Consider the following 22,621-nt stretch of genomic DNA (forward strand, 5'->3'; position numbering starts at 1 on the left):
CAGATAAGGTGATGAAGTTAGGGCAAACAGTAGCAGACAAGATATTCTGGAACGAGAATGGTTCAGTCTCCCTAGGCCATTTTCTTACTTTTCAAGGTTTCTTACTTTCCTCCACAGATTCCCTAGAAGTGTCAAGGTTTCTCTCAGCGTTTTCCACGGCAGGGCAGATTGCGGGGATTCCTGGAGGGAGACTCGGGGTGTACGTAGCAGCAGCTGTGTCTGTATCAGGACAAAGTACCTTCACATCCAGCATCTTATTCTAGCTGGGCATCGTGATTCCCATTTTACAGCAGAGGAAACTGAGGCTTAATGAGGTTAAGCAATTCACCGCAGGTCTGCTGGCTACATAGAGGGGGCAGTGAGACTCAAATCTAGATCCTGCCTCTGAGTTCCATGCCCTTTCCATAGGCTGTCTCTCTCTGTTGTAAGAGCCACCACTGTTCTAAGTCAGCTGTCGATGAAGCCTGTACACGGGCCTCTGACAGGGATAGATGCATGCTTCCTTCAGAGCTTAACACAATCCTAGGCACGGGGAAGAGGGCAAGAGTGTTTGCTGAGTGACTGAAGGCAACACCAAGGCGCAGAGGCAACCAACTGGATCCCACCTCCACAAGCCTTCCTTGGCTGGGAGCCTGTGTGCAGGGCACACACTGTACCTGGATGTGCAGCAACCCTATTTCTTCCAGCAGGGATGAGCCCAGCATGTGAGGCTCTAGCCCTGTGGGTGAGGAGAGCTGGCAATCTGACAAGGAATCTCAAAGATAAGGACGGGCTCAGAACCGTGGGGTGTACACGAACGTGTGTAGAAGCATCACTCGAGACCCAAAAGTTGAAACAACCCACATGTCCATAAACTGATGAACGGATAAACAAAATGTGGTCTATCTACACAATGGGATACTGCTCCGTCAGACACAGGAATGAAGCACTGCTATGTGGTACACTATGGATGAACCCTGAACACATCACGCTAAATGAAAGAAGTCAGTCACAAAAGACTCCATATCATACGATTTCATTCATGTGAATTATCCAAAAGAGGCAAACCCATCGAGACAGAAAGTAGATCACTGGCTTCTAGAGGCAGGGGAGTGACGGCTAACGGGTACAGGGTTTCTTTCCAGGGTGATGAAATATCCTGGAATGAGATAGTGGTGATGATTGCAGAGCTTTGTAAATATACTTGAAACCTCTGAATTGTACAGTTAAAAAGAGTGAATGTTATGGCATGTGAGTTATATTTCAATAACAAAAGAATCAAACAGAGAAGGCCCCTGGTGTTTTTGTGCACTCAGCTTTTGTGACTATAGCCGAGTTTATACGAGGGCCCTGGAGCAAGGTCCTCAGCTCTGTGGGGCAGGGGTGAGATGGCTGCAAGCAGAGTGCAACTGTGACCCTGGCTGGATGCGTGCCAGGCTTGTGGATGTGATGGATACGGAAGGAAGAGGAGGGCTGAGATAGTAAGACAGCCTCACTGTATCTAAAACTAGGGCCAGGCTATCAAAATCCTGCAGCTGTCCCAGGATGGGGCTCTGGGCCTCAGCTGAGGGTCGGGGTCCCCCTTTGCTTTACCTAGACTTTGCATGGGAACCGAGAGATGCTGTGGTTTCTTGCGTCAGTGCAGAGGCAGTAACAGCCTAGTGGGTGAGACATTAGAGGCTCAAGCCACACAGACCTGGGTTCAAATCCTGCGGGACCTTGGGGAATGCGTTACCTTCAAGGAGCCTAGTTTTGTTATTGGTAAAATGAGGATCATTTCACCCGCTGGCTGGGCGGGTGAAATGAGATGATGCTGGAAGATGCTTGGCCCGCACCCGACGCACAGAAGTAGCTAAGGGAGGAGGGGCTCCTTTGATGGTGGCAGGGCCGCTGGGGCTTGGTTTCTTCTCTAGGCTCCCCCCACCCTCAGAAAATACTCTGTAAACTTGTTCCTGTGCTTGGGTAACAGCAGCACAGAGAACAGTCACATTTTTGACGGAAATAAGCAGAATCACCCAGGCAGGACAGGGGGAGGCTGGGATCTGGACAAGAGGGGATGAGGGCAGAAGCGGGGGTTGAGCTGCGCCCCTCCCTCTCTCCTCCATGAAGAGGACCCTCTGCCAGGGTTTCTCACCCTATCTGGATTTGTAATGGAATGATTGCTTCCAGCAGGAGTTTAGCTGCTTTCAGCCAAAATGCAGTAGCAAGAAAATCTCACTGGATTCTTCAGGGACCCAGAAGCAAGGAACTGATGGATGAAACCATCCCAGTCTCACTGCAGCCTAACAGCAAAAAGGCTCCGGGGTTTAGCCTCCATCTCAGGAGCACGCTGTCACCTGAATACATTTCTATAGCTGCCAGTGCCCCAGAACAGTGGAAATGACAAGAAGCCTCAGACACAGGGCAAAAGGAATCAAAGAATACTAACTTCTGCCTGAGGGAAAGAAGAAAACAGGAAAACCAGCATCTACAATAGAAGTTCTAATAACCGATCTCTATTAAACAAGTCTGCAGATTATACCACGCTCTGCCTTTCTGCTGTCAACCATTAGAACTGCTGTCTACAGTATCCTGAAGGCTTGAGATGAATAGATTACTTTGTAGAATGTTCATTAGCCAATTTATGTGCTTGTCAGAAAGTCAGCCGTGTTTGTGTTGACTAGTTTATGCCAGTTATGCGTGTTACTGTTATTATGTAACTTTATTCTGTAAACCAATAAAATATGAGTGCAAAAAGCAAGAGTTGTTGCTAAGAAAACGAAGTGGAGTGCTTTGGAAAGACTCCAGACTCAAATTTGCTTAAAAGTGAGATCAGGTGAGACAAGTATAAGAGACTGGGATACACAATAAAAATCTAGAAATATCCTGCAGACAGATTACTTCCCAAAAGCCAAAGTTCTTATTCCATTTTAAATAAAGATGAAATTTATAGATCTTATAGGAGAAGTTTGTGCAAGTAAATGACAAACTTTAATCAGAAAATGACCTTGTCCTTATATCAAAACATGAGCAAACAAACATATTACGTATGTCTTTTAAATCAAAATAAAACGTATCTTACATGTACCCCTATGTTCATAGCAGCACTATTCACAATAGCCAAGACACGGACACAACCTAAACGTCCATCGGCAGATAAATGGATAAAGAAGATGTGGTACACACGTACACGTACACACACACACACACACACACACACACACACAGGAACACTACTCAGCCATAAAAAAGGCTGAAATAATGCCATTTGCAGCAACATGGACGGACCTAGAAATTATCATACTAAGTGAAGTAAGTCAGAAAGAGAAAGACAAATACCATATGATATCACTTGTATGTGGAATCTAAAATATGACGCAAATGAATATATCTGTGAAACAGAAACAGACTCACAGATGCAGAGAACAGACTTGTGGTTGCCAAGGGGGTGGGGGTGGGGGAGGGAAGGATTGGGAGTTTGGGGTTAGCAGATGTAAACTAGTATATATAGGATGGATAAACAACAAGGTCGTACTGTACAGCACAGGGAACTATATTCAATATCCTGTGATAAACCATAATGGAAAAGAATATGAAGAAGAATGCAAACATATATATGTATAACTGAGTCACCTTGCTGTACAGCAGAAATTAACACAACATTGTAAATCAACTCTACTTCAATAAAATAAATTAAAAAAATAAAATGTATCTTTTTAATGGTTGTTTCTTTCTTCAATCAACTTTTCCAATTAAACAATCAACAAATTAGTTGTCTCCCCTGCACTGGATATGAGAACATCACTGATATTGAGATCTGCCCTTTTTCATACCTTTTCTAGGACTGAACAGCTACTATATGCCTAATACAACGTTGCCACAGAGTGGGGTTCTCCAAGAACTACAGTCTCAGACTTGTTCCTCAGAGCAACAATGAAAACAAGAGTGACTCAGAGTGATCAAATATTGGGGAAAAGCTTCAAGCCATGCCCCCTCTTGCAAATTCACGATGCTCCCCTAGTATACTAAGGGTAAAGAAATAAGCTAAACTTCGTATAACCAGATTTTCCCAAATCTGTTTCATCAGGGTACCCTTTCTTGGGAGCAACACCTATAACATCCTGTAAAGGTACCCACTTTGGGAAGCAATGCTTTGGGGCCCAGAGAAGAGGTATCATGTATGATCTCTATTCTTAAACAATTTACAGCTGAGTCAGATATACAACATGTAGATTCGACACACACCTATACACACAGAACAGGTAAGTAACAGTATTAGTCAATGTATTCTTAGGGTCAGATGATGGGAGAATCAGGAGGTATTACAGATCAGAACAACAGATCAGCCATCCACCTCTAAATAACTTTCACAGGTGTTGGGCCTTGGCCTCAAAAACTTGCTCTTGGTCTGCTGTCCTAGAAAGTTCACATTTCTTGAGTGTGACTGTGTATCAGGCATGGCTCTTTACATAAGTTATCTCATTTAGTTTTCTCAACCATGGAAAATGGGTATTATCTCCTTTTTCAAAGAAATAAAGTGATTACCCAGCTAGTGGAAGGGCCTCAATTCATACTCCTGTCTGTCTGGCTTGAAAGCCTGTCTTCTTTCCACTGTGCCCTGTTACCAAGAGCCTTCACAGGCTTTTTCCTGAGCTGGGGTTTAGGGGAATTGTGTGCCCACCTGTATCTGGGGAGCCAGCCTTGGCCTGCAGGGGACAACTGCGTCATGCTAAGTCCCTAGAGCCTGGACTTCTCCCCATCTTCTTCCTCCCCCTCTTCCAGAAGTTCTGAGTTCTGACTTTAAAGGCCCACGGATCACTCTCTTGTCCTCTCTCCATGGCCTCTGTGGGGAAGGCATTAAGTGGGGGAGGACTTGCCAATGTCAAGTGCTTTATCAACAGTATCCACACTGCGTGCACTCCGAGCTGCAGCGGGCCCAGGGCAGGCGACGGCCTCACTCAGACAGTTCAGCAAGTCCCCGCCATCGTTCCGGGTCCCTCTGCAGCTCTGACCTGGCTCCTTCTTTCCCCTCTGCTTTGTGCTCAGTTGCTACACCCTCTCTTCCCTGCCTCTACTTTCCTCTGCCTTCCCACGTCCGGCTGGAGGTGGCCGTGGAGTGGAAGGGAAAGACCCTGAGCCTTTGAGGAGGCTCAGCAGGAGGGAGGCAAAGGGCAGGGCGAGAGGCAGGACATGAACTGAGTCCAAGGTCAGAGGAGGGCTGGAGAGTGTGACCCTCCGTCTCAGGCTGAAGACTTAACTCAGGGGTGAGTTGCCATCGGGTACGGGAGGCACCGGAAGTGACAGGAGTCAGCGGGGGGCACTGGCCTGGACATCAGGCTCCTCTCCCTCCTATACTTGCCTTTTCTCCCCTCAGAAGTAAGGTTGTAGGTGTGTTCACATCAGTCTTCAAACATGCACAGGATGGGGGTAGGGAAAGGAAGAGAAGCGAGGGAACGAACATTTAATAAGACCCAGTGTGCTAGGGTCTTTGCACTCATTTCACTGCTCCGTCATGATCGCCACAAGCGGTGAGTGTGGCCAGATCACAGAGGAAGAGGGAAAGCCTGGATGTGAAGCTGGGTTTGGTTGCCTCAAAAGCCCATGAGCTTTCCACCAAACCCACAGCCCTACAGTTACACAGCAACACAATGTAACACATGGCCTCCTCTAGGTCCATGGCTGGGGCCGGGGAGGTAGCCTGGGTGCCCCCAACTTGGGTGTTACAGCTCAGTGCACAGAGACAGAACCTCCCCTACAGAGGCCCTCTTCCCGGCGCTGGGGCTGGGAGCTTCGCACAGACACTGGGCTCTCAGGGCCACCAAGTCCATCTGAGCCCTCTGGCTCTCTAACAACATGGAAGAGAGAACAGGCAGGAGACCTGGGCATCCCCACCGCGAGCTCCAGATACTGAGTCAGAGCAAGAAGCCAAGGCTGGGCCTGGCTTCATCACTAGACTCCGGGAGTCTCTCCAACCTCCTCTCCTGGCTTTAACCCTCAGCCTTCCAGCGCTTTCTCTCCAAATTTGGTTATTGTTTGCTCCCAAGGTGGTGCCTTCAAGATGTGCTTCCTCAGCAAACGCTGGGGCGGCCCTGAGTCCTCATTCCCCAGAGTCGGCGGGGAGGGTGTTCATACCGGTGGGGGGCGCAGAGCTCAGGCCACATCCAGCACCTCAGAGCAGTTCTGGCCATCTGCTGGGGGGCAGGAGATCCTAAGATCCCCAGATCCTAGGACCACCTGGGCCTGGGCGCCCTGGCTCTTGGAGGCACTTCCATTTCAAATAAAGGGCTGATGATTGACTGATTAATTAGTTCCCACGATCCGCTGGCTTTCTCTCCTTGTCTCTGAAGAAAGAGTCCCCCTAACTGCTGATTCTTCCCCACACTTTTCCGACCAATATATCTACAGCCCCAAGCTTGGTATTTGTCTTCTGTCTGTGTGTCTATTACTCATGCCAGGCCAAGAGCTTGCAGTCCACTGGGAGCCCGCCTGTGCTCGAAGAATCTACCTCCCCACCCCAGACACACACACACACACACAAACACTCAGCCCAGAGTCACTGCTCCAGACCTTGAGTGATACTAGGAGGTTGCAGTGTTGAAGTCACTCCTGATATTCAAGGCCTGTCTGCTGCAACTTACACTGCACACAAACACAACTATCGTCATGGTATGTGCACAGGGCAGGTGCTTTATAAACATTATACTTAAATCTGAGGCTGTGTCGTCATTTTATGAAAGAGGCTCATGAAAGCAACTGCTCTGCGTTTCTGAGCTCGGCTGGTTACGTGAGGCCAGGATTTCTGCCTGGGCAGCCCCTCCGGGGGGTGGGCTCAGCCACGGCTCCCCAGTCTGTGCCTCTTCTGGCTGCCCTGATCAGAGGGAAATGGACGCACACCCTCTGCTTCCCCCTGCACTGAGGACTCGGGAAGCAGAAGAGCCCTGATGGAGAATCAGCATTTTCTTCCACGGGAGCGGGCAGGGGTGAGCATGGCTGACGGCGGGAGGAGGTTCTGAACCAGTGAGCACAGCCCCGGCTCCCACAGAATCTCACCCTATCCCTGAAACCACCCTGTCCACTTGCCCAGTACTGCGTTCTCTCCAGAATGTGTCTGTCCCCATTCCCTCATCGATGTCTCACACTTTTTTGAGGCGGCAACCGCAAGCACTGGAACTCCCAGCTGTAGGTCCCATTTAAGCCTCCCTCTGCCGTGGCCTCTGGACCATGGTATCCCTATCAGAGGGCCTCTCTTTGAGGCCACACCCTCTGCAGATCTAGGGATGATGGTCTGGTGCCCAAGGGCTTCTTCATACCCCACGCTGCAACTCCACACCCCAACACACACACACACTCACCATGAGATGCTGGAAGAGCCAAGAACGCATTATATTGGTGGCATGCTTGGGCAAGACTCCTCGTTTGTTCTTGGACTTCTTATCCTCATTGTCCAGGAGGGAGGTGAGGTCAAGGTTAACCTTCAGGGCACGTGGAGAAAAAATCAGCATCAGCAGCCTGGCGGGCCAGCGGCTAGGGACCTGTTGCCATAGAGACGGCAGCCTCTCGCTGCCAATCCCCTTTCCCAACTCATTCTGAGGGCCCGGGGGAGGTTACCTTTCCTGTCACCCAGCGCCAGCCTCTCAGAGGACGGGAGAAGGGAAGACGGTGAAGAGGGAGGAGAGGGGATGAGAGAGGAGACAGAGGAAACAGGGTCATGCAAAGGGCACAGGAGAGAGAGATTTGCCGTACACCATCCCATAGTTATTAGCATTCCTGGGGTACAGTAGAGTCTGCACAGCGCTTTCCTATCCATTACCATGGTCAGCCCTCACATCAGCCCTGTAGGCTGGTGGGGCTAGTGTGCAGCTGGTGTTAATCCCTCGTCTATGGATAAAAACTCAGAGGCTCAGAGAGGTTAGGTGACTTATCCGAGATGGCAGAGTTAATGTCAGATCTCGGGCCTCTGACTTCAGATCTTCTCACTCCCACCCTGGCCCCCTTGTGTACGCTCTACCCCACTGAGCTACAGAGTGGCTCCGAGTGTAGACCAGGAATAGGAAGTGCAGGATCCCTTGATGTAACCCCGAGAGGCAGCAAAATCCCAGTTGATAAAACCTCTCCAACACCCACCTTCTTTTCTGTCAAGTGGGGGTAATGATACCCCTTAGAGGACTAATGAGGATGTAAGGAGCTCCTGGTGTAAAGTGCCGAGCAGGCAGTAAGGCGTTACGGTTGCCCTCCCCCAAACCCATGCACGTATGCACACACCTATACTGTACACACACACTCACCTGTGTGTTCTGGATCTGGATGGCTCCCTGGGGGATTGCTTGGGTGACCACCTGACCCTGGGAGGTTACCATGGTAACCGGCTGGTATAAGGCTCCACCTGAGGAGACAACCACTTTTGGAGTCCCCTGCCATAGGGGTGGGTAGGAGTGAGGGCAAGCAGGGTTCCCAATGCCCTTGGCACTCACGGGTAAACACCCTCTACTCCGGAGGCATTCAGCCCCTGTGGAGGAGGGGTGGGATGGGGATGGGGTCCAGAGAATAGAGTCTCTCTGTGTGTTTGGCGGAAGGGTCTCTGACGGGCTTATGAGACTTTGACCCAAATTTGTTCCAAACCACCATCATCAGGTCTTGCTAACCATCTATAAGCTTACTGAACACTTTAGTCAAGAAACGCAGCTGCTAGGGGCTTCCCTGGGTGCAGTGGTTGAGAGTCCGCCTGCCGATGAAGGGGACGCGGGTTCGTGCCCCGGTCCGGGAAGATCCCACACGCCGCGGAGCGGCTGGGCCCGTGAGCCATGGCCGCTGCGCCTGCGCGTCCGGAGCCTGTGCTCCGCAGCGGGAGAGGCCACAGCAGTGAGAGGCCCGCGTACCGCCAAAAAAAAAAAAGGAGAAACGCAGCTGGAGGCCCCTCCCTCGGCAGGGGGCGCCTCTCCCATTTCCTAGGACGTTTGGTTCAGGGCCCTGCCCCCCAGCCCTGGAATTCCCTCAGGGCCACCCGGCCTCCTCCCAGGGGTGTTCCCCACAATCCGCTGCACAGACCTGACACCACTTGTGAGTTGACGGTTGTCATGGCGATGCTGCCCTGCTGGAGCGCTGAGGCTGGGACCACAATCCCCTGGGGATTATTGGAGACTCCAGACACGGAACTGGGGGAATTCTGCAGGAGGTCCTGGCAGTAAGGGAGGCGTGGTTTGTGACAATGCCACTAAGAGCTTAGATGCCACAGCCCCAAATTTCTCTTCTCCCCTCCCCCTTCCTGCCTTCCCTCCTCCCTTTTCCTGCTCCTCCCAGACCCAAATCCAGAAAGCAATTCTCATGGCTCCCTAGAAAGTGCGAAGAAGAAGGCTCAATCTGAAAAAAAAACCAACCAACAGTAGTCATGCATCTAGCCATTCCATTCCCCTGCAAACCTGAGACATAAATTATCCCAGAAACCAGTGGTCCTCACCTTGGCTTCACTTTGCAAGTTCCAGTACTGGTACCTAGGTTCCACCCCCAGCGATTCTAATTTAATTGGTCAGGGGTGCGGCCAGGGCTTTTGGCCGGGGGCGGGGGGGGAGGGGCGGGTGTTGAAAGCTTCCCCAGGTGATTCCAACCCGAGGCCACGGCTTCACCTGCTGGGAACCTCCTCATCCTTCGCACTCAGTTGTCTCCAGTGCCCCACCCCCACCCCAGGGCCTCGCTTCCCTGTACCTGTATCGCAGCACTTTTTACACCAAGATCCACACAAAGTGGCCTCCGACATGTTCTCTTTGTATCCTTAACACGTAGTTTAGGGCCTGACACATCACGGCTGCTAAAATATTTGCTAGATAATAATAAAAAAATAGCCGCCTGGCCTCTTCATAACCTGTCTTCCAGGAATCTCACATGAGCCTCCCCTCAGCCAGCCTCGGGCACATTTCATCGGCTGCTTCCTCTCCCTCAGGCCCCCCAACACAGAGCAAACCACGGAGGTCCCCTCCACCCCACACTGTCACTGCCTGCCCGTTTCCCCCAGACAATCCAAAGCAGCTAAGAAAACCATTTCCCCCACCCCGGTACCTTCATCATTGCCACCTAAGAGCTGGGCTAAGACCGCTTAGACTTGATGTAGCGGGACGGGAGGGAGGCTCGGCCGTGGGTCTCCAAGAAGGGCAGCAAGGCCTCCCTGCTTGGCGGCCGGGCGCTCCGCTCTGCTCGGGAGGGTTTGTGAGGAAGCAATTGGGTGTGAGAGGTCGGGGTCTCCAGGCTTCATCTGGAGACAGCAAGGCAGGCGCGAACGAGGTGTAGTGCCCGGAGCCCGAGGAGACCCACCAGGGTCGCTTAGCGCCCAGCCTCCGGTGCCCCGGACCACAGGCCCACATGTAAAAACAGGGCTTGAACCGGGTAACCTGCCCAAAAGGCCAGCTGGAAGGAATTAGGCAGGAAAACAGCCAAGGAAATAGGGGGAAAAGGAGGCCCCTGGCTTCCTAGCTTTCGTTTTAGGACCAGAGGAGCTTGGGCCTTCGGCTACAGGAAGGTCTAGAGTGTGGAGTGAGGAGAAACGTGTGCCTCACCGCACACAGGGAGCGACAGACAAAGGAGACGCATCAAAGGCCAGGGGACAGCCAGGGCGCGTCACCTTCCAGACCCTGGCACCCGGGAAGCTGGCCAAGCCTCTCACAGAAAGAGGCAGTCGGTACTGACTTACGCGTCTCATCTCATTCGATTCAGCTGCTTAACCCCCCTTGGAATCTCCTCGGAGCTGCCTTTTCTACCCTCCCGTACTGTCCGGCTCAGGGCTATAAATATGCAGCAGCGGGGTGGGAGCCTGGCTACCCCTCCTCCACGCCCGGGCCTCCCATCTGGCTCCTGGGAGGAGGCCTCGCGCCCATACTCGGCTCACCTCTGAGGCTGTGACCTTGGGGAAGGGAGGGAGCGGCTCCTGCCTCGACTTTTCCTTTCTGGGATCGGTGAGGGCCTCCCCACCAGCGAGGTTTATTCTTTGAGCAGAACTCTTGGCCTTCTCATTTGTACATCTCCTGGGTAACGCTGAGTCTGACCTGCAGAAGCCTAGAGACTGGAAGGGCCCTTACAATCTGAGTATTTCAGCTCCCTGAGGTACAAATAAGGAACTGAGGCTTAGACATCCAAGCGACTTGCCCACGGTCCCCCAGCTGGGTAGCAGCAACAGGGCTAGAACACAGTCCTCCGTTCTCCACAAACACTGGACCCACACCCTGTGCCAAGAACTGGGCTGCAAGGTGCTCCTGGAATCACAGCGGTTCAATAGCTGTTGAAGGCAAGTGAGCAGATAAAAACAGCCCAAACCTGGAAGTACAGAGACAGCGTGGGCACCCAAGGAATGAAGGTGGATTGGGAATTAGCACCTCATGCCTCAGTCTCCTCACTTATAAGATGTGTCTGGCTCGGTGCTGACACCCAGGAATCCTCAAAGCCTGACTCTTCAGCTGTGAGTCTGCTCCAAGCTTGAGCTCCCCTCGTCCCAAACTCCCAGCCAACCATTCTCCCAGGGTGTAAAGCAATACTGAGATGACATGAGGCTGAGGCAAACGTGGAAGGTAAATTTAATGGAAGGCGGGGGGATCCACTCCATGCCACTCACCCTAAAACTAATGGCAGTGACTTTTCAACAATCTCTGGTTTGGAATCACCCATGCCACAGTGCTCGTCATTGAATAAGGATATCTGGGAATTTCAAACGTAAAAAGTTGTCCCAGACTTTCTCCCCCAACCCCACCCCCTGCCCCTCAGAAAAAATATCCAGCAAGGTTAGAAAAACACAAGCAAAGCCAGTAAAATAAATATAAGATGTATGCCTTGGGATTCAACCAGCACATTTTTACTAGCCAGAGGCAAAAGGGTGAGCTATCACCTGGATACTTCACCAGCTTATGCAAACTCTGGCTAGTTCTCAGACTTGTGGCTTGGCTAGCCTCCATGCCAGCTTCCCCAGTTTGGGTAACTAAAGGCAATTTATGCATTGGCTCAGACCCTTCTCTTTCCTACCCTCTCCTCCTACTCTGGGTCTTTGCTGGGAGGTGCTAAGAGGCCAAGTTACGTTAGTAAAGGAATGGGACGGAGAACTTCATGGGTAGAGACCGTGGGCAGGGCCAGGGCTGGCCCCATCTTAGCTGGGACAAAGAGAGGAAGCAAAAACTTGGCATCCCTGAGGTCTGGGGAAATGATATTCATCTCTTACATTTGTAAATATGAGCTGTTTCACAAACCTGCCTGAGAACTGGGGTGTTTTTTTGTTTTGTTTTCTTTTGTTTTTATTTATTATTGGCTACATCGGGTCTTAGTTGATGCATGCGGGATCTTTCGTTGCAGCACGCGAGCTCTTTGCTGTGGTGGCTTCTCTCTAGTTGTGGAGTGCGGGCTCCAGGGCATGTGGGCTCTGTAGTTTGTGGCACGTGGGCTCTCTAGTTGAGGCGCACAAGCTCAATACTTATGGCGTACAGGCTTAGTTGCCCCGAGGCACGTGGGATCTTAGTTCCCTGCCCAGGGATCGAACCCGTGTCCCTGCATTGTAAAGCAGATTCTTTACCACTGGACCACCAGGGAAGTCCCCACTGGGGTGTTTTTTAAGACACAGATTCTTAGGACCATTGAATTAGACCATCAGCAATCTGTGTTTTTTAAAAACCTCCCTCACATGGTCCCAGAGATCAGATGGGTCTGAAAACTACCTATTTATCATACACATTGAATATCAGAGAGCATTCTTTCACTGTGCTATTTCATTTTAATCTCACCACTACCTATGGGGTCAGCAGAGGAGAGATTATTCTATTTGCCTGAAGAGGAATTGAAGTCCAGAGAATGGAAGTGACCTTCTTGAGTCACAAAGCTCTGCCTCGAACCCAGGTCTTCTGGCTCCAAGTGGAGCACCGATGCTCCCATAGAGAGATGAGCTTCGGAGTCAGACAGCCAGGCTCCAAGGTAAGCACAGTGTCTGGCACATTTAGGCACCCAATAAATCATTTCCCACTTCCTTTGGCTAAGGTCACGCCACTAGGGAATGGCACAACCAGGGTTTAAAGCCTGTCCTAGACACGTAGGGCCTCGTGGGTTCCTTACTTAGCAACAGCAGAGGTTCATCCGAGGCTGCACGCCTAGCAGTGGTGGTCACGCCTTGACACATGCCCCTTCATTCCTGCCTCCCTGCCTTCGGTGTTCCTGGGCCAAGGCCAAGCCCCAGAAGTCGAAGCTGCGGTCTCTGTCCCAGACGAGCTCCGTGACTTGACTTTGCAACTATTTCTGGTCACGCCTTAGTTTCCAGCCCGCTAGAACCTTGTCTCTGTGGAGACAATGGGGCTGCGTCTCTGGAGACTGTGTACCGGTCTTTTCTAAGGAAGGATCTACTACAGCGGCAGTGGAAGCCCCCTGGGGAGAAGATGTTGGCTAAGCACACAGTGTTATTGTCTTCTGTACAGCTTCCTCCTGGGTCTCAACAGACTCCAAACCAGGTAGATGGTGCTCTGCCTAGACTCACACAGAGCTGTTTCCTGCCAGGCTCCTTGGCCTCATGAAGAGGCTAGAAGCACATTTGGTAGTTTCAGTGACATTTCAACATCCGGAGACTCACATCCCTGCTTGAGTTGTCCAGGAACCAGGGGCTGAAAGCTGGTTATCCAGTCCAGGAATTCTTTGCTATGAGTGGTGTCCGCAAGCCTCTGGAAACTGCCAGAAGGCTGGGAATCATGGACACTTTCCTGGCTCTTCTGGTGGAGCCATTCCATCGGGCTGGGGAGCATGCAGTCTCTTACTTTCCAGTAGGAAACGGGCCAAAAAGCTGAAAACTTAGAGTTCCCCAGCAATGACGTCTTTTAGGGCATGGACCAGGTGACCAAGAAGTCAGATGGAAATCAACGAGCTGGCCTCCACAGACCTCATCCCACTCTTGCTCCTTGTGTGCTGTTTCCCAGAGACAAAGAGAGACCAAGAGCCTCTCGGGAGGGGCACAGCGAGGCAGGGGAGCAGCTTTAGGATGGCTGAGAGCTCACACTCCTGGACGCCACCCGTGGGCAGCTTCCAGGCCCTCGCGTCCTGGGGTCATCAGTCATTCTTTCTGAACCACAGTGGTCACTGGGTGAGTTTTACTCCACATTTCATTTTTGGAACAAAAAAAGATGACTTGTTCAAAAGGAAGCCCTTACTAAGAAAAAGTGAAAGGCTCTGCAATTACTTTTGGAAGCGGAGGGTGGAGACGGCAGGGAACAAATGAACTGGCAATGACTGTGGACTCTGACACGATGGTCTGATGTCAGCCCAGGAGGAGCTGTGTCAGCCCCTCGAGCCATCTTTCTTCACTGTTAATAGCGAAAGGGCTTATGCTGCGTGGGAAGACTTAATTTCCACTCAAGGAAGAAACTCCTGGAAGAAACCACGGTGGTGAGAAGAAATGAAGGCGTGAAGGACTGATTAGAAAAGTTTTCCTTTAAGTTATTTTGAAAGAGCTGTAATTTTTATTGTACTAGGATGCCTGTGAAACAGGAGGGTGAACTGGATGACCTTGCGAAGGCCCTTCCAGTTGGGGATTTTAGAAAAACCAACGCCATTCCCTGGGATGTATTGTGAGTGGGTGGAGGGAATGGGGGGCAGCGGGAGTGGGCGCCCCGGCTGTCTGCCATCCCCCGCCAGGCCACTAGGGGTCTCTGCTGATCCACCAGCCCAGCCCATCCTCCCCAAAGCCTCCCAAGCCTCCCAGGAGGACGGGTTTGTTGCTAACTTGCCTAGACTGGCGGTGGGGAGCTGGTCTGCTGGAGAGCTTGTCTTGACCCACCCGGGCAAGCCCTCGGCCCATCCTCCTGACTCCTTTAATGCTCCCTGACAGCCTGATATGCTGGGCAGGCAGCACAAGGGTTCCCTCTCATGCGCGTGTCACCTCCCCCTGCTTGGTTGCAGGGTTTTTGAGGGAAAGAGGGGTCTTTCTTTGAATTCCCCCAAACTGCCTAGCACGGCGTTGGGTGCAGGATAGACGTTCAGTAGATGGGTGGCCTGAGTGGGCTTCAGCCTGGAACGGGGTGAGCGTGTGCCTTTGCGGGGCAGGGACGTTGCCGCTGTCCCCAGACACCGTGTTCTTGGCCGCGTCCCTCCAGTTCTGGCAGAGCCAGCGTGCTGTCTCAGGCTGGGAAAAGCTGATTTCCCAAACCTGGGGAAGCCAAGCACATGTAAACAAGCCACCTAATCCTGTTCCTGTTCCACTGCAGTTGGGAGCTTTCGTCTCAAGGGAACAGCAGCTGCTGCAGCTCTTAAGGGACATTCCCTCAGAAAGAGGGAGCCGCTCAGGTTTCTGAGCCTGGCAGGGCCGCCTCCTTGGGGTCCTGGCCCCTGAACGGAGGCCGGGGGGCTAGGAACCCAGAAGGGACAGCCTTAACGCCCATAAAGGAGGAAGGTAGTGGAACTCCCGGAACTCAGCTTCCTGTCACTTGGGTCTGGGGGTGTCCCCTTTTCATCTCAGCACTGACCTTGCAGGGTGGGTCACCACCCCCAGCTCGGCCACGCGGCAGAACTTCCAGGGGCTGGGCTGAGGTGCTGGCTTCCCACCCCCTTGGCCTCCGGCTAATGTTGAAAATGCAAACTCTGTGGGTCAATAGGTAAGTTTCCCCTTCCCCAGGTGAGGATGTACTGATTAGTGTCCTTCCTATTTTTCTGGAGAGTAGCACAGCTGCAGAGTTACATCTGGTCGGCTGAGCCCGGAATCTCAGAACCACAGGCTTACTCTGTGGCCTCTCCTTTCCCTACTTTCAATCTATTAGCAAATCCAAATTCTTGCTTCCCAGCAATTGGTTTCTTACTCGCTGGTCTCTGAATCCCTGATCTACAGCTAGGTAGGGTCATGCCTCCCCACCCAGGGCCCAGGACCCTTGGTTCTCCTTCCTACGTGTCACAGAAAAAGTAAAAGGATCTAGTAAATGGAAATAGACTCATCCCTGACTCTGCTGCTTATTAGGTGTGTGACCTTGTACCAGTGACTTAACTGCTCTGAGCTTCCCTTTCCTTGGGTGTAAAATGGAGAAAATAATGTGCACCTTGCAGGCTGGTTGTGAGGCATAAGCAAGATAATCTATGTCAAGCTCCTGGTACACAGAGTGCTTGGGACCAGGGAGCTCAATAAACGTGGACGTTCTCCCCTTTCTCTGCCAATTCTTCCTTGAGCAGCTCAAGAGGTGGCCAGTCGGTTCATTTGTCTCCAGCGCATCTCCAATCCTTACCCCATTGCCTACATTCTCCACTGCCTTTAAAGTCTTTGGCAATTGGCTGTGGTGATCAGACTCAAAGCATAACGTCCCACAAATTTGGCTGCAAGATACTCCATCATTACATTCGCAGTTAGAGATTGGGTCACAGTGGTTTTCATGCCCTTGGAACCCAGCAAGCTCAGTAGGTCCTTGAACAGATGCACATGGCATGAGTGAGTGATGTTCCCCCCATACCCCGGCCCCTTCTCTGCAGGGACTGTGAAAGGCTCTCTCTGTTCCTTACCTTCTCCAGATTTCTCTCTACCCTGGGAACATTCACACTGAGAGCTCCCAGGTAGTCTGCTAACCGCCCTCCACTCCCCCAAGCTTGCCTGAAATGCCCCCTCCTCTAGGAAGTCCTCCCAAGGCCAATGAATCTACAGCTTCTCCAGTCACAATAGGATTTGAAAGTCCTCCTGCTGGCCTATCTGATCCTTACAGAGGTTTGCTCATCCTGTCTCTGGGCAGGAACAGACCCTGGCCATGAGGGCGTGCAGGCTGGGGCCTGGGCTTTCCCTTGGGAGGAAGAAGGATGCTGAGTGGTGACTGGGCAACCTCAGGCCATACACGTGCTTTGCTCAATCCAGACCCCTTCCGGCGGCTGCCTTCCTGCCCTTCCTCAGGGCCCCCTTGCCCCTGAGGACTCTGTGCTCACATAATTTATCTAGATCCTTGGGTGTGACTCAAGCTCCCTCCCACTGAGATTGGGCAGTCATCATGGACAATTCCCTGTGTTCTCCCAGGATCTAGCAGGGTGCATACAGTAAGCTTCCCCTAAATGCTCGGCAAATGAATGAGAACTGTGGCTCCGCCTGATTTGCTGAGGTTTAATCTCCACGGGGAAACAGGGATGGATTTCAGGTCAAACTAATGCTTGAGGGGGGCGGGCGTGAGGGTCTCTCCAGTGGAATGGTTTATTTGGTGCCATCAAGGAAGGGCTTCTTCACTGAGGACCTGCCCCCACAGGAAGCCTGGCTTCTGCCGGGTAAGAATCCTGGGTGTCATTAGGTGCAGGCAGGACAGGGTGGCCTCCTCCCGAGGGGAAAGGACAGGCTGTGGCCCAAGTCCTTGGAAACCCCGGTTTAGCTTTCCTGCTTGCTGAAAGCAGTCTCCCCCGCTCCGAACCCCCTTCCACCCCCTAGGAGAAAGCTCACACACAGAAACGGAAGGCCAAGCGGAGAGTATGCCCGGACCTCACAGAGCTGGATGGGGACACAGTATGGCATCTGAGAGAGGGGGACCCATTTGAATAAAAAAACATCTCCCACTCTGCAACACAAGGCTGAATGATTAGCACACAGGCAAAACCATGAGTCAGCAGTTTGCAACAAAGCTGGCAGGCGGCTGGAATGTTGATCCTGAGGATCCTGCTCCAGAGGGGAGACACCCCTCCCCAGGCCAGGCTGGCGCTTGGCGCGGCTATTTCAGGCTGGGGGGATTAAGGTCGAACCATGACGAATGTGTGCACAGACACACACACACACGCACACGCACACACACACGCTCCTCCTCTCTCCTCTGCCGAGCTGGCTCCCACGCCCGGACCCCAGGCAGGCCTGCCTCCTGCACTGAGTCTCTTGGCCCCGAGGGTCTCTCCTTCCTGGGAAGGCCCAGGCCAGCCCGCGCCCACCTTGGCGAGGCACAGATGGGAGCCTGACCTGGGGATGTGGACGGGGCAGCGCAGGGCACATCCTGCTCACCTTCTCCCGGACACACACCTGGGACGCTGCACTGACCCCCCCCCACCCCCTCCCCCTCCCCCCACGACGGCCGCCATCTCTCTTTCCAACTCCTTTCTGCCTCTGCCTGTCTTCAGCTTCACTCTCCGCTTCCTCGGTCTGTGTCTCTTTGTGTCTGTTGTTCTTTTCCTCTAGTTCTTCAGCCTCTCCATACCTCCCTCTCAAACGTGACCACTGATATTTGTCTTTCTTTCCCTTTGTCTTTCTCCCTACTTCTCCTTTCCTCCTTTGCCTTCCTCTTGCTTCCCTTGATTTCTCTCTATCTTTCTTATCATATGACTTCTTTCAACAGATATTTACTGACTGCCTATCATTCACCAGGAGAGGAAAATGTAAAGTCACATGGGATATTTACCATATAAATGGCCCACTGTGCCCAGGAGTTAGTTGAGAGAAAGAAAAGTCCATGCTTTGGGGTGGGGTGTCAGGGAGGCCTCCATGGAGAGAGCAGCCTTATTATTGCCGTTGGGGAAGAGGCTGGGTTTGGTCCTGCAGAGGTGTGCGGTCCTCACGCAAACATACAGGCGTGGAAGAATAGTGACCTACGAGGGCATCAAATGTCAAGTGAAAGGATGTGAAAACTCTGGGGGGGCAGTTGGGGTTTTCAAGCAGGAGAATGGCTTGAATAGAGCTTTAGAAGATAAAGGTAGCAGCAGAAGGCTAAGAGGTGTGCATATGTGAATTTGTGGGGGGGGTCGCGGGGGGCTTCGAGGTAGCCAGAGAAAACAGAAGAGCAGGTTAGGAAGCTATGACACAGCAGCTTGTGCGTAATTACCTTCTTTACCCACTGAAGCCTGAACAAGTAGGTGGGGCGAGAGGAAATGAAGGGACAAATCTGAGAAGCAGCAAATGGGACCGCCTCGCTAAGTGTCTTCTCCTCTCTTTCTTGGTGTCTTTGTTTTTGTCTGATTGTCTGAGTTCCTCTTTCTAAGTGGATCAGAGGCCCTTCTGCAGTGGTCACCCCAGGGCCAGCTTCACTGTCAGGCACAGATGCGATGCTTACAGTGATAGGAATCAAAGTTCCTTCCTCTTTCCTCTAAGCTCGGAGGCACTGAATGCAGGGATTCCCCAGGAGGACTGAGTTTTGCAGATAGCATCTCCGAGGCCTGGCTCACCCAGAGCCCACGTTACCCTTCTCCGCTAACCCACGTCTCCAGTGACCCTGCTTTCTGCACACGAAGGTGTCGGCCCGGGGACCCCAAGCCTGAGGGGGCCACTGTGGCTGCAAAGCCCTCGGGCCCTCCTTTCTTCTCCCACTGCCCTGGTACACCCCCGATGCCAGAGCTCGAGCTGGGGTTGGAGGGCCCAGGAGGGGAAACCCAGTGCCTCTCCAAGGACCTGATTATTTCCAAAGACTTGTGCTAATTTTCTGATATGATCCTCACATCTCTGTGAGGCACTAAATCCTCATTACTTTTCCTGACCGATGCATTCTAATTAGATCAACACTTAAAACAAATTCACAATAGCCACAGGATGGCTTTCCATCTCATTAACTCCTCACTTATTATTTTCATGAAAATTACTGATAAAAATGTGCATCTCCATTTGGTGAGGCCCCACAGCCTCCTTGGCTCCTATCTTGCATCTCTCCCATCACCGGGGCTGCGCAGCATCGCCATGGTAACCCACAATAATAGAAACTAATAAATTACAAACGAGATGCTCGTTGAGCAATTATTGTCCTCTTTTATGCAAGTTTTTTGCTAATTTTGATCATAAGGGAAAGTACAATAAGACTCTGAAGGAATGAGTCTATTTCAAGAGAATATTAGCAAGCAGAAGCCTGGGCGGCTGAGTTTAGATCTGTAATAAAGTGATTTGGTGATTTCAAGCAATGGGAAGAGGAAGTAAACTTCCGGCCTCACGTCCCATACAGTACTCACTACCGAGTCCCACAGAGACCCCACTGGGGTGGGTTCGATGTGAGATGTGATTCCTGCTATCAAAATGTACAAGGCATGGCTGGCCTTCTAGGGGTCACCATGTCCTTTCCCCTGCCTCCACCAACCTAGAGAGACAGATTATACGTATCGATCCTTAAAACTTAAGGATAAAAATGGCACCACCTTTCTCTGGCATTCCTTCCAGCACCTCTCACCAAGCATTCTTAGAAAGTTTACCGGTATCCCCAAGCCTGATTGTCTCGTGGGCAGAGGCTAGTGCAAACCTCCTGGGGGACCCTCCATGTGTCTGTCCTGGACTCAAGAGCTCAGTGGGAGAAGAAGAAAGTGGTGAGTCTAGGGCTCACATAGACACCAGTGAGTTGGGAAGGTATCACCAGGAAGCTTTCTTAGTTTATAGGTTTTGGGAAAATATTCTGTCCTGGAGAGAGAGCCCATTCTCTGCCATTTCCACAGTTCCCAGTTCCCAGGATGAAGGTGGCAGGTGAATCATGTGAGGGGTGACTTTAGGTGACTTACACAGTGGCCCTGGACCACAGGGAGACAGATGTGCCAGGGCAGGGTGAGCAACTAGAGAATGATCGGGGGAAAGCTGTCCCGTGAGAAGCTGTTGTCTCCTATTAGGTGGGCAGGATTCAGGGAAGGCCCACTTCCCCCACACTCTCCTTCCCCAAACACAGAGAGCTCATCAAGCCCCAGCCCCCTTGAGAAGCCTGTGAGGCTGGGATGTCTGGGTCCACTCCCAGCTCCGTCCCCGCCTCATCCTCCTGCAAAGCTCTCCATCTCCTTAACTCTCGTGCTCATTTTTTGGGATATCTTGGACCAGGAAGCCAGGAATCACTTTGGACATTGTCCCTCTCAGATCTGGTCATCTTCTAGGGAATACTGATGCCCTGGCATGCTGAGCTCTGGGTGAAAAAGGGACTGAGCTGCCTGAAAATAGCAGGAGGAGTGGATCAGAGGATCCTTTCACCTCATGGTGAAAGGATACAGTGAGTCTAAACCATTTTCCTAGGTCTCCACGGGACCTTCAGACGTTCTGACACCTCGCTTAGGAGCGTGGCTAGGAGACAGGACCCAGCCCTGTGTGTTACCTGTGAGTGAAGGTTTATGGAGGGCTGGTTGGGGGAGTAGGGCCCCCCGAGGTCATTCCTGAGCAGGTTATCACTGTGCATCTTGGTTTTGAGGCAGGTGATGTAACGGTTACAAAAGTCCTTGCAGAGTTCATTGACTTTCTCCAGCTCCAGCAGGTGGATTCTCAGGACCTGGATTGCCTTCACCATCTGTGGAGGGGGAGGAGAGGTGAGCCCAGGTGCCTGGATCCCAGTCCCCTCACTGCCTTGACCCCCACCAAGTCCCAAGCACACGGACAGAGAGGAGCCCATGCTCGCCCTAGGGACATACGCTTCCACCCGCAGGATTTAAATTCTCCTTGTGGGTAGCTGCCGATTGTTTCCTTGCTTTGAGTTCACTGTTATCACTGCTGTTCTTGAGGCAGGTGTGGTATTCGGAGAACAGCACTGTCCTTAGAGGTTAGAAGACCAGGTCTCAAGCCCCCTGCCTGCCATTTACAGTCTGTGTGGCCTTGGCCAAGTCCTTAAGCTCTCTGCGCCTCATTGTCTGACAGATGGGGACCATTATGCGCTCCCTGACAACTGCACAGTTTTGTGGAGAGGAGCATCTGAGGGAAGGCGTGAGCTGCAAAGTGTGAGGCCTTGAACAGGCACGAGGAAGACCGAGATCAGAGCTCTTTGCAAGAGCCCCAAGAGGTCAGGGACTGGCTATCCTTAAACACGTATTCTGAGCACCTCATGTGATGCCAGTCACCTAGCACACACCCCATCAATACATGCTGACTGACTGCATCATCCAGCATGACTTAGCTGGGTGCTGGGACACCCAACTGTCTGCGGCGGCCTTTTCCGTACCCTTTGGTATGTGTGTCTGCCGCTTCTTCAAGTGGATGTTCCTAACCTTTTCAAGGCAAGAAGCTATTTCTCAATCGAGGCTTCTCCCTTTATCGTTGTTATTATTATAAAAAGAAGGTGCTATGGCAGGTATGGAAAACAGAGGATGGAAAAGACTGCCCTTGATCTAATCACCCTAAAAAGAATGACGATTTTTTTTTGTTCTTTTTCGCATGCGTGTATTTCAACATAGCTTCAATCACCTTGTATATACAATTTTGCTTCCTGTTTTTCCCCTTAGTTTACCAGATGTATTTTTCTAAATGGCAGGAATGTTTCCTCTATTCTCCCTTCTAGACTGCAAGCTTCTAGAAGAGAGGGGTGGTGGCTAATTTGCTCACCCCATTATCCTCGTTCCTAACACAAGTGGATACTGAGTATTTGTTGAACGGGTGAAAGTTATTGAGTAAATACATTTTAAATTGCTGCATATCATTCCATGTGTGTGCCACACTTAGCCAATTCCTTATGGTTGGGCATTTAGGTTAATTCCAATTTTTTAATTTTATTAAAAAACATGTTACAGTGACTTATCTTCCAACCTTATAGCTTATTCGTGTTTCTGCATTATTTCCTTAGGACAAGGTCCCAGAAGTGACAGAAAAAAAGCTATGGACATACTTTTGGCTCATGATAAATATGGCCAAATTGCTTTTCAAAAAAGGTGTTGGAGCAATTGGATATCCACAAGCAAAACAGTGAACCTTGATTTAAATCTCACATCTTATACAAAAATTAACTCAAAGGGATCAAAGACTGAAATGTAAGACATACATCTATAAAATTTTTAGTAAAAAAAAACAACCCAGGAGAAAATC

At 51.4% G+C, this 22,621-nt stretch overlaps 1 protein-coding gene across 2 annotated transcripts in view; it reads right to left on the reverse strand.

The window, feature by feature from the left end:
- Positions 1 to 22,621, reverse strand: part of PKNOX2 (PBX/knotted 1 homeobox 2) — a 257,472-nt gene that overhangs the window by 11,449 nt on the left and 223,402 nt on the right. For both annotated transcript variants that reach the window (XM_081239903.1, XM_081239902.1), the window contains 4 exons: positions 20,931 to 21,119; positions 9,004 to 9,133; positions 8,244 to 8,341; positions 7,311 to 7,430 (listed from right to left, as the gene is read on the reverse strand). In XM_081239903.1, coding sequence (XP_081096029.1) covers positions 7,311 to 7,430; positions 8,244 to 8,341; positions 9,004 to 9,133; positions 20,931 to 21,119 — 537 coding nt within the window. The remainder of the gene's footprint in view (positions 1 to 7,310; positions 7,431 to 8,243; positions 8,342 to 9,003; positions 9,134 to 20,930; positions 21,120 to 22,621) is intronic.

This window comes from Mesoplodon bidens (assembly GCF_964165515.1).
Source record: "Mesoplodon bidens genome assembly, chromosome: 7".
Lineage (NCBI taxonomy): Eukaryota > Metazoa > Chordata > Mammalia > Artiodactyla > Ziphiidae > Mesoplodon > Mesoplodon bidens.